General features: G+C 46.1%; 1 protein-coding gene across 2 annotated transcripts; it reads right to left on the bottom strand.

The window, feature by feature from the left end:
- Positions 1 to 713: 713 nt before the first annotated feature.
- LOC108504791 (carnosine N-methyltransferase 2) lies at positions 714 to 11,536 on the bottom strand. 2 transcript variants are annotated; one of them, XM_017830221.1, is made up of 8 exons: positions 11,350 to 11,536; positions 8,833 to 8,894; positions 7,391 to 7,532; positions 5,697 to 5,749; positions 2,967 to 3,074; positions 2,747 to 2,877; positions 2,340 to 2,433; positions 714 to 1,341 (listed from the first exon to the last, which is right to left on the bottom strand). In XM_017830221.1, exons 1-8 carry the CDS (start codon positions 11,373 to 11,375, stop codon positions 986 to 988), a joined length of 972 nt encoding a protein of 323 aa, XP_017685710.1. In that variant the 5' UTR covers positions 11,376 to 11,536; the 3' UTR covers positions 714 to 985. The 2 variants fall into 2 exon arrangements, with proteins under 2 accessions (XP_017685710.1, XP_017685711.1); XM_017830222.1 differs by lacking the exon at positions 8,833 to 8,894.
- Between the last annotated feature and the right edge of the window lie 377 nt (positions 11,537 to 11,913).

Below are 11,913 nucleotides of genomic sequence, written 5' to 3'. Positions count from 1 at the left end.
TTTTGCTGTAGCAGTGACAGACAAGCTGCCTCCCAGGGCTGCAGCACAAGGACAAGCTGCAGCTCGCTCACAGCTCTTCCACATCCCCAGGTTCATCTTTCTCACTTACAAGAAATCCTTAATGCTCCCATAAAATGGTATTTTGCATATTTTTTGTTTTTAACTAAATAACCTCTTTGCTCTTCATTTTCTGTAAGCTCATATGTGCAGAAAAAGATGTGACTTTTTTGGTTTAGGATTGCTTTTATTTTATATGGAGACAAACTGTAGTAAGAAAGTAACAAAATTAATATCTGCCTGAAAGAGTATGTGGCAAGGATCATCCTGGGATCCGAAATATTCTCCAAATAAAAAGGCTGATAAATTTTTAAGACATGTCCATATTGCAAGATGCTGAGAGGCTTGGGGTAGTAAATACCTACATTGACAAAACCATGTGAAATACCCTAATGCAGAGCAACTTACAGCTCAGGTCTGGGTGCAAAGCAGCTGGGATGTCTTGCTGGTTTTGTCCAGCTCAAGTGGAAGCATTGGGTCTGTACATGGCCAGCACAAGGGCTGCAGCCTGCTCCTGGCTGCAAAGCAGCCCCTGGTCATACAGACCCATCTTTAGGTGTGCAAACATGCTGGCTACATAGAAAAGTGGAAGTCCCAGTGTTGAAAGCACAGACAGGATGTTTACTGTTAAAAAACAAGTCCATGTAGGCTTTTAGTGAGATGGAGCTCTTTACTTTCTGGAAAATATTCTCCTAGGGATGGACTAAGTAGCCAGGGTGTAATCTTGGACCTGGTGACCTCATCAGGACAAGGAGCTCGTCCCAGTGTGGCGGGCAGCTCTGCTGACACTGGCTGGCAGTGGTAGGCTGCAGCTGAGCCCCACTTTCTTGCCTTCTTGCTGTGAGTCACCTTCTTTCTATGCTACACTTTCCTGTCACTGCATCATCCTCATCCCCACCCCAGCTTGCCCTCTGCAGTCAGTCCGGCTTTAGGACTCCACCACGATCATGCTCAGGTTGTTGCTGAAGATGATCCTGCCGTCCTTGGTGCTGCTGCACTCGGGCTGGCACAGAGCCTCCCGCAGCCGCTGCCGCAGCGCCGGCGGCGCCGTGCCCAGGAAGTCTTTCGTCCCCGTCAGGAAATCCATCATGAGGCCGCCAACTGCGTCCCCCTCGACGAAGCACTCGGTGATATCCCATCCCGACGGGAACTCGTACACGCGGTATTCGACTCCGAGTCTCTTCAGGACATCCGTGATGCCGCTGGAGGTGATGTAGTGGCCGCTGTCGGTGGAAGGCAGGCAGTCCCTGTATTTCTTCCATAAGCTGGCCCACCCGCTGCTGTCTGCCAGGGCAGGAGGGGAGGTTACTTTTGCAAAGCCAAGGCAGTCAAACACCAGCTAATGCACCTACGAAATGAGCTGGAAATGCTCCCCAGGCCGTGCCAGGACCAGGAGGAGTGCTTTCCCCTTACTTGAGTCTACTTATAAAAGTCTGTGCCTAAAGAGGGGTAAAACTCTGTTTTCCCTCAGCCCTCCCTCCAAAACTCTGCTGTTTAAAGGAAACTCCTAGGCGATGGTCTCCAGCACTGGGATTGCCCAGAAGGAGGGATACACGCAGAAGTAAAAACATGCTGACCCTGAACATCCACACTACCTGTTAACTGTCTCTTGGCTAGAATAGTGCAGATGTTTTTATACATCAAACTTCAGTTTTAAGTACACATCAAAGAATATATACCTGGAAAAATAGCCCCAAAGAGCAAGGGAAACAGCCTACAGGCAATGTGAGAGAGAGTTTTAATGGCAAACATGAGAAAGTATGCTTTGTCCACCCCACCATGAGCCCAGGATTTATGAATGACACAAGGGATAAAGCACTCTATTGTTTTTAATAAATGCCACCATCTTATAAGTGCCTCTTTTCCCTGTCCTACCATAAAGCCTGCAGCTCTTGGCAGCATCTGTTGTCCTGCTGGGGTCTGGACCACCACTGTGCAGAGATAAGAGCACCAAAACTGGGCCCACCCAGAGCTCTGGTTGTGTTTTGACAGTGCTGATTTTGCCAGGAAGAAGAATTGACTCCCATTCATAAACAGCCACACTTCTGTCTACTAAATCTTCATAAGCAGGGAAGCAAGAACACAAAATCTGTGCCTTAGACATTGTGATCCAAGAGACTAAGCCCAAGATTGCATGCTCCATATGAAATCCAGCACTAGTTTTAGTTATCTACTACAGAATAAGTGTTACTGAAATCCCCAGGTAAACATTTGTGGCTCTCAAATTCAAAGTTCTTCAAAACTCCAGATATGAAGCAAAAAAAATAAAAGGTTCCACTTACCCGATAAAATTATGATCAGGAGTTTACCATGAAGGTCGAGGCAGCTGTGGAAAAACTTGATAGTATTGGGAATATCCTCCACACGGTACAGCATCTAGAAGAGACAGTTACACATAGCCATTATTCCTCCTCCACAGTGCAACGACCCTCCAAAGCCTTAAACCCTTTCTATAGAGTTGTTTTTATTGTGTACCAGCTGCTTCCCAACCTGTCCTGACTCAGCACACACATTTAGGGACACCTCACAGGACTGGGCATCGTCAGCTTTGGTGTTTGTGGAGCCCCTGCAGAAGTTATTGCTCACAGGAGAGCTACACTAAGCCCTGATCATCCTAACTTCATGCATACATCAGAAACTAAGGGGGGAGTGAAAGTTAATACTCCTATGTCAAAGCAATGCCCATTACCTGGATCATATGGATGAAGTCAAATTTCTTATGCGTGCCTTTCTCTTTCACCTGCTGTTCGTACTCTGAGGAAGTGAGCTGGTGCCAAATAAAAGAGACATTCTGCAGGTCTGGAGCTTGATTCACCAACTCTGTTTTTAAAAGTAGAAAAAACCATGAATTTCATAAAACAGGAGATGGATGGTCCTCACTGTACCCCAGGCAGCAGGTACAGCCTTACCTTTGTAAGCTGCCACGTGCTGCGGGTTGGGCTCTACGATTTCGTTGTCAATAAGGACCCCTGGGTGCACAGCCTGCAGTATCCTGATCATTTTCAAATCCTGCTCACCTGTTCAATAAACACAAATTCATTGTTTTAAGAAGGAGGTAAATGTGATGAATGGGTGCCAGAGCATCTGCCACCACTACTGTCAGGAGCAGGAGTGAGGCATATTTGACCTTGTGGCTTGCATGGTGGAATCTAACTGTGTGTGTATGTGCCCTGCAAAGTTAGCTATTGGTGCTCCTCTGCTGCAGTCTAAGCTCTGGAGAAGCAAGCAGCAGTCTGTCCTCCGGTGCTAGGAAATTTCCAGCTTTTTTTGACATCATGCAGGTCACTTTGCTTTTTTCCCAGAAATGCTGTGATATACCAAGCCTATAAAGTCCACCTAGTTCACCTGGAACTATGTAAATAAACAGCAGAGGTGGGCACCGTGTCAGGACTTCAGCAAGAATCCTGTCTCTAGCTGATGGTGGGACTTAAAAATAGTCCTGCCTGTGCAAATGTCACACTGAGAGGTCTTGATATGAGATACTGCATCCTCCCTAGCCTTTCAGCTGATGTATCAGCCATGAGAAAAGTCGTCATCTTTGGCAGGTGTTGCGATAAATAGAATTCAAGGAGGGAAATACTACCCATGCCAGCACTACAGGGACATCCAGGGCAGGAGGAGTCCTTTGAAATTGGAGAAAAAATACCCAAGGCCCCTGAGGAATGAAGTGGCAGCAGTGCAGGGTTGGCACAAGGGAAGAGGCTGCGGCTGCATCAGCTGAAGGCAGGTGCACAGACCAACATTGTTGTCAGGAAGGAAGATCCCCATAGCAAGCAGCTGAATCATTTTAGAAAGTCCTAAATTTCAGTTTTTAAGTGCCTGGGGTGGGGAGCATCAGCCCTTAGAGGTGCTGCTGTGGGCTCCCTGCAAGCTCAGAGCAGGTGGGAGGCAAAGCATCACTGCCCCATGCCCTGGAGCCACTGATGGTGGCAAATGAGTATACCAGCAGCAAGTGGGTATCTTAAAAGCTGCTTGGGTTTGGTTTTTTTCACTCCATCTCTGCAAAATTCCTTAATCCAGTCTTTGCAAGAGCAGGTAATAACGTCCTCAACCAGGCTGTCTGCAGAAAAGAAGCAGCAAAATACGATGCTCCAGAGCAGGGATTTCTCTGCTCCAGCTTGCCCTGCCAGCAACAACCCTTCAGCGCTGACCACAGCAAGGCTGGGACAAGAATGAAACCCCTCTGGCAACCAGCAGCCCATGCTGCTGGAACCGGTCATGGGAAAACACAGGGTGAGTGAGAAAATGTGATCTGGACTGGCACACAGGCTTTTAGGATGTACAGTTGGTCACTAATCCCCATTAATATTTTCATCAACTAAACTAATTCTGGGGGCTCTGTGAAACCCGAGTCCATGCCTGGAAAGGTCAGGGATCAGACATAACCTTTTGCTCAGTGCCATCCCAGCTCACTCCCTGCCCAGCCACAGACATTCAGCTCATGCAGCCTTGAGGGGGTGTGGGTCTGTACCACTGTCTTGTCATCTGTGAGGGGCAGTCAGCCAGGAAACAGAGGAAATTTTAGAGTTTTTATTTTTCCATTAAAACCTCTTCTGAAAAGGACATAAGGAAAATTAAGGATGGTGCTAAAACTTCATTTTCCCCTTGTGTTTTCTTGGAGTCAGGATTTCTGTTTTATATTACTTAATGAAAATAGAATGTAATTGAGAACTGAATTATTTCTTCCTGCTTGCTTTCTCATATGCTCCAACATATTCCCAGTTGAGGAAAACAATCCAATGCTAATTTTCACTTACTCAGGAAAACAAGGGGGGAAAAAGTGAGAAAAATACTTTCATTTGAAAGTATTAGCACTTAAAATTCAGCTGAAAATACTTTTCAAAGCAAAAGTAAACTCTGACAAATTGAACTGCTGTTTCTTTTCTCTACTTTTTATTTTATCCCAGTCTCCCTAGGAGCAAAGTTAGCTGTTTCACCACGTTTTTTGATTTTGTTTTTTTTTAAACACAAATACATTTAGAATTTTAGCTTTAAAGCTGTTTTTCCAAAGGATGGGTTTCTCTCTGGGGAAAAATATCATTTGCAGTTAAACTCTACTTTTCACTGGATAAAAACAGAGCAGTAACAAAGAAACATGTCTTGAAAAAGCTGATGCAACCCCATGCTAATGATTGTGGCCAGCTGGTTTTGCAGTCCTGGGAGCAGGCCATTGCCCAGCCTTGGCCTCCGGGATCCCTAAAAGCAGAGCAAAAAGAGAGATCCCTTCAGGTGGGTTGGTCTAAGGCAGGACTTTGTGTGGAAAGAACCTCTCTGATGTCTCTCTGTCAAGGTTTGAAGATGCTCTTATACCTGATCAGAAACAGGAGACTTTGCTTTGAGGCATATAAAATCAGGTGAGAGTCTTCAAGAGGCAGTAACTAAGCTAAAATCACACACATCTCACTGCTCAGAAAGACTCGAGCAGCAGCATTTCAGAAGGGAAGTGGGGAAGGAAGGGAGGGAGGGAGCCTTGTTCTCATCCCAGCTCCACTCTTCCTTCTGCCCTTCTCTGTTTCAGTGAGAAGCACTGTCATTAATGCCTGAGTAGTTATATTCATTGCCCAAAATTTCAGAATAACCTTCTGCTACCCACAGGGACCCCCATTCCCCAGCATCAGCAGTGCTGCCACACTCCTTACCTGTGCCACTTCCAACTCCCAGAACATTTATAGTCGATTTTCCATGGCCAAGACTGAAAGGATAAGTATGTGTTACTCAACCACACTATGTCACATGACTTTTTGTTTTCATTCTTGTTGCTTGGATGACACATTGGCCCAGAAATTTTCATGTTATGCATAAAAATTGGGATAGAAATTGGAGCATCCCTCTTGAGCCCAGCTATAACCAGCGTGGTGGGAGCCAGTCCAGTATTCGCAAGCTCATATTTCAAAGTGCAGTAGGTACCAGGGTGTAGTGTTTCTCCCCCTTTACCAGAGAGTTTCCTTCAGGCTGTGGCTGGCACTGTGTAAAAAAGCCTTGGGGATCCCCAGGGCAAAGGGCTCCCTTTGGGGGCAGCAGGGCTGTGCCTGGCTGGAGTGGGCACTGCAGAGAATGCAGGGACAAGGTGAGCTGGGGAGAACCTCTGCACCCTCAGGAGAAAATATTGGATATAAATACCCAGAGAAAGCAAAACCGTCAGGCTATCCAGGTGATTGGAAATAACAGAATCACAGAATGTGCCGAGTCGGAAGGGACCCACCAATCATCTCTTATCAACATTAATCTTGGTTAAAAATTGGGAGGAATCTTCAATAACTTTTATCTTAGAAAAATTACTTTTTAAAGGACTCCAGTCATGTGGTTCATAGCAGAATATTTAATAACTGCCTGGCTCAAGGATGAGGGGCCATGTTCTGACTTGTTTTATAGCTTTATTCTGCTCTTGGGCATGGACTGTGTTGGGGAATTGAGTTTCCCATACACAGTCTCAGGAGACACCACAGCAAGGATTCCACAAGAGTGGAATGAGCAGGAAATCCTGAAGGGTGTGAGTAGCCAAGGAGCCTTAGACCTAATGAGGGTCAAGACCTTTGACAGACCCACAATCAGCATCATAGAAAGCCACAAGGTTTTGCATCATTTAAATTCACAATAAAAATTTCCCAATACAATCTTCGAATTACTATAATTTTATTGCTTATTTTTTATATATATCTGATCCAGAGAATAAAAAATTCCTGCCCAAACTTTTTTCTCAATGGAGAATACAGTTGCTGTAACATCCAAAAATTACCCAAACTTGAAAGGGCTTTCTTATGGTTTGGATCTAGGCTGTTCTGAAATTATCTACAGTTATCCAGTCTTAATATATTACATCAATACTTCACAAAACTGATTATCATTTGGTACTTAAGCAATGCAAATCGACTTAGGATAGAAATAAGGAAGTCTTAAGGGATTGAGAAAACCAAGAATTAGTCACTAGAAGAGAATTAGAAATGTGTTTCTGTTTAGATGGTGTGTGATGAAGTCCCAAAAGCAGGAAGAGACCGCATGAGAGCTTTCTTTTGGAAAAAGCAAACAACCAAAAAACCCCAAATTTAATCCTTGGAAAATCAGCTAATGAAAAGAGATGGACATGAAAATGAGGTCTTGATTCTTTCCTTAACATAAGCTAAGAGGCAGCACAGTGTATTAATTGAAATAGCACATACTCTGGAGTCCTTTAGCAGAATATCCTGTAACTCACTATTAGAGGATTTAAAACTGAAAAGCATTAAAGTTCATTCCTGCCCAAAAAAACCCTTAAATGTGTTTGCTGACCCTTGTATGCAGGTTGCCCTCCCAGGATAACAGATGGCTTTCCCAGCTCGGTGGAAACAATCCTTACCCAGACATGATGTTGGGCAGTTGTTCCTTGTTGAACTCGTCCATGCACTGGTGCTCTGTTGAATGATCCAAAAATGTCTTAAAGGCCTCCACATACTCCTCAGCTGTGAGGCTTCTCATGGAAGGGATCGTCGTATACAGCTCTTGAGAAACAAATATGGATTGCATGTTAGTGGTTTCAAGGCAAGTGAAGGGTCAAAGCACTTACCTCATGGAAGAAACCCAACCCAACCCGACAGGAGAGAGAGATTTGGGAAGGTGATGCAGAGGATGCACTTTCCAACTGGTTTGCACTCAGGGTTTGAAAATTATTCTTGGATATCCTTTGACATCAGCATTTTTGTTAAGTGCCTCATCACTAGAGGTAAGCCCGAGGAAAATGTCTCCAAAATGCTTAGGCAGATATGAGGACTGGAGGGTTTTTCTAGGAATGTGAAGGGAATTGCACAACAGGTCCACACCTGGTGGGGGGCCCATCACTCGTGCCCATGCTGGGCAGTGTAACTGAGATGGGCAGCTACTAAAACACTTCTTAGGAGAGGTGATGCAACACAAAAACTACCACCTGCAGCTGAAGCAAAAATAGTCAACCCTGTGCACCTCATTTCTGACTCTCGCCAGCATGGGACTGACATGGGCTGCCAGGGGGGTGAATTCCCTGCTGGGAATTGCAGCTCATGGCCAGGAGCGTAACTGATATCAAAACGGTTCATCTGAATGGGCTCATGTTCAAATGTGGTTGGCTGACAACAAGATTTCTCTCTCAGAGTCGAAACCAGGGATACTCCAGGGGTTGCAAGCAATTATTGTAAAAACTCCCTTTCCTGCTGTCTCATCCTAATGACAGAGCTGTTACCAGGGCACAAGCTCTGGCCAGCTGCTTGGGTGTGAGGACCTACAACAAGACTAAGACCGGAGGCTCACGGGAAGATACCCTGCAGCTGGGTACTGGCTCTGGGTCTGTAGTGCCAGCCTCCGTGTGCGAGATCAACATTGGAAAGGCATCATTCAGTGGGGAAAAAATCACCTTTTCCTCCTAGACAAAACGAGGATGAAGCGCAGGACACAGCAGAACGTCATCATCCTCATTTTTGCCTTTCAGGGAGCTGCTTTCTTATCATCTGCTTTTAGTTGCCACTAGTAAGAAAACTGTATATCTCATCCGGGACTGTGCAGTCTCAAATGACTCTGCTGTTTCCAAAACCACATGTCATTGACAGCTGTGTTTCTGGTCCAGAAAAATATCAACATCTACCCTCAACACTTCGAACTAAACCCTAACATAATCCTGAAATCACCTGAATTGCAGTCAGTTTATCTTCCTGCTTCTTTCTTTTTTTTTTTTAAACAATCTCTAACTCCAAAAGAATTAAAATATATTTGTAGTGATAGCAAGGTGAGTGGGCATTTTACTTTATTCTCCTTTTTTATTCTCCCAAATACCTGAATTATCGTGTGGAGTTGTCAGAATCTCTGCTTCAAAGTTCATGCTGGGGAAACTATTCCTGTAAGGAAAGTATAGCACTTCAGTTATTTGAAGAACCTGTATGTTTTTTTGAAGCTGCATTGAAAATGCAGAACAAAGGGAAGATGCTCCAGGACAGATTTTTTTTCTCCTGATAATCAATGATTTGTTCTTTTTTTACTAAGGGAAGTCAAAACTTCTTTGTTAGCTGATCATAGAGTCATAGAATCCTAGAATATTTTGGATGGAAAGGGACCTTAAAGCTCAGCTTGTACCAATCCCCTGCCATGGGCAGGGACACCTTTCACTAGACCAGGTTGCTCCAAGCCCCATCCAACCTAGCCTTGGACACTTCCAGGGAGGGGGCATCCAAAACTGGCCACCTGCACCAGTGTTTGTCTGTGTTGTGGAAGTTTTTGTACACCAGCAAAATCATTAACCAGTCAATGCAGTTGAAGGCATTAGACTGATATTACACACCCTGTGAAACCTTGAGTCATGGATGAAATAAAAAAAAGAGCAGTGAAATTAGGAGAAGGTTATAGTGAGCATCAGCACCCGAAGTGCTAAAATATCTGCTTGCCTGTTGTTTCAGGGACCCTTTTTGCTTTGCTTTTTTTGCCTTTTTTTGTTTGTTTGTTTTTTTGTTTTGTTTTGGTTTTTTTACTTCAGATTTTCCTGGCTGCAAATATTACATCAGGTAACTTGCAGAAGATATTTGTTCGAAGGACAAAAGTCAAAGAGGGCATTTGGCCATAAATGTTTTCATTAAGTTACATGTTTTCACTCTTAGTTTTCGGGAGCTTTTTTTTTGTGAAGACCTCCAGCAACGGAGTCACATCTTCTTTCCTTTTAAAACATGCCTCATCTATAAAACAGGGATGAGGTGCCACTGGAAAAAAGGAAGGGAGGAAATTAAACTGGAGCAAGGACCTTGCTTCTGCAAGTAAAGTGTTGGGCTGATCTGTCTGATCTGTGTATGCAAAGGGAATAGTCATCTCCTGGGTAACCACATTTCAGCATCAAGATGCACAGCAAGACTTAAGGGTGATATTCCTGTATAACCTCTGTATAACCTAACACATCACTGCTCCCAAAACCTTGCTGCTAGAACATGCTTCATGAGAAGCAGTCTGAGATAGCAGACAGCAACCCACAACTCTCCTCTACCATGGAAAAAAAATTCCATGTGAAGAAGAAACAAGGTAGGAGGTGGAAAAGTAAAGAAGGGAGTCTTGTGGTGGGGCTTTGAGGTGCAAACGTAACAATTTGCTGGCAGGTAGCAAAGAAGTGGCCACAGGTGCAAATAGCACACTGCTTTGGTCAATGAAGGCAAGAAAGGACTGAGATGTCCCAGAAGTCTTGGAGATGCTGGGGCACTGCCAGAGTCCTCCAAGAGCAGTTGATTTCATCTGAGTTCAGTACCAAAGCCATGTAATTGTCTCCTGTGAGAAACTTCAAAGGTCTCGGTTTCACCACCCTGACCTCACCTCTCCTCAGGAAAGGCCTCATGGAAGTTCAACAGGAACAAGCCGGAACTCAGCCCACCTCCATAAGCTCCAGCTTGGCTGCAGGCCAGTCCCTCCAATTTCCACTCTACCCTCTTCCATCTCTGCCTGCCAATACAGAGGACTGTTTTGTCCCCTCAGCTGGCTCGACCCAGCAAGACGGTTTTCAGAACAAATGTCCCACTAAAATGCTGAGGGGTAGCATGGCTTCCCCTGTTCCCCCGGCTTCCCTAGAGGAACAGCTCTGGGCATGAGCTCCATTTCTGACCGGTCAAATGTTTCCAGCCGTGCCAGGAGACCTGCCAGGTGACCTGGGCAGAGTGCAGCACAGGAATTCACCAGGACGGATGACACCAAGATAACTCTTCCACTGACACTTTTGCCATTTCTCCCCAGGCAGGGGTTAGATTCTAAGATTGATTAAAGCTTGTTGGTGGCAAGGTAAAATGGGAACAAATAGATTTCCTCTAAAATCTGGCTTAAAATCTAGATCCTAAAATTTGAATACAACATTTTGGGCTGGCACTGCCCACCCCAAGGCCCCAAGGCCCACAGCAGGACGGAGCTGGTGACTGCCAGGGAGTGGGATGCTCACAGGCTGCTGGTCCTGTCACAGGTCCCAGCTAAGATGGAGCTTGTATTAGCAAGGTTAAACCTCTTCCCTCCACGAATCAAGCAGGATGTACTATGGACTGCAGATGCAGGGCACAGAAGGAATTCACAGTGTTGCTTTAAATGATGCAGCCCCTTTAAGTTAAAGAAGTTTTTTCTAGGAACACAAATTGCAAGAATATCTTCATAACTCGTATACATTTAATTATACCTAAACTTAGGCTGTGGAGGGGCTAAAAGTCTCCCTTAGCCCCTTTCCCTCCCAGGACATGGGCACATCCTCTGCCACTCCCACCTTACACACACCCATCTGTGACACAGAAACAGCGGCATGTTGGGGAAACACTATCCCGCTCCCTGCCAAAACCCACTTACCTCTTCGCCTCCGGGGCCGCGTCCATTGTCGGGGTGGATGCTGTCCAGGGACACAGGAGTTGGACTTTGATGATCCTCGTGGGTCCCTTTCAGCTCAGAATACTCTGTGCTTCTGTGACACAGCAGCTGGGCACGGGGCCGGGGGTCAGCCCCTAGGTCAGCATGTCCACCTGCCGCCCGCGCCGCGCCGGACGCTCAAACCCCGCGGCGCTGGGGGCGACCCGGGAGCGCGGCCGCGGCTCTGCCGGCACCTGTCGGGACAGGCAGCGTCACTGGGGCGAGGGGAGGAAACCCGAGCCCCGCGGGGAAGGAGCGGGGGGCCGGGGCGGGCAGTGAGCGGGGCCCGGCGTCCGCAGGGATGTCCTCATCGCGCGGGGGCTGCGCTGCGGTCAGGGGGAGAGAAACAAAAAAAGGGACACATTGAGACTTCCAAACCTTTAAAGCCTGAGTGGAAGCGGCTGAGGAGTGTCCGGACGGACGGGAGGCTGTTTGCGTTCACTTTTTAATGTGCTGTGAAACCTTCCTCCGTGCTCACCGCCCTGGGCAGAAAGGGACTCTTTCCTG

Source organism: Lepidothrix coronata, unplaced genomic scaffold (genome assembly GCF_001604755.1).
Source record: "Lepidothrix coronata isolate B3197 unplaced genomic scaffold, Lepidothrix_coronata-1.0 Scaffold175, whole genome shotgun sequence".
NCBI lineage: Eukaryota > Metazoa > Chordata > Aves > Passeriformes > Pipridae > Lepidothrix > Lepidothrix coronata.
The sequence above is the reverse complement of the archived record's forward strand: the minus strand, read 5'-3'. Positions and strand labels throughout refer to the sequence as shown.

Excerpts from the sequence above, each read along its gene's own strand:
- LOC108504791 (XM_017830221.1), bottom strand. The coding sequence starts at position 11,375 with ATGGACGCGGCCCCGGAGGCGAAGAG. Across the intron at positions 7,533-8,832 it reads AACTCCACACGATAATTCAG|AGCTGTATACGACGATCCCT; the intron begins GTATTTGGGAGA and ends TTGTTTCTCAAG. Across the intron at positions 1,342-2,339 it reads CCTGATCATAATTTTATCGG|ACAGCAGCGGGTGGGCCAGC; the intron begins GTAAGTGGAACC and ends CTGCCCTGGCAG.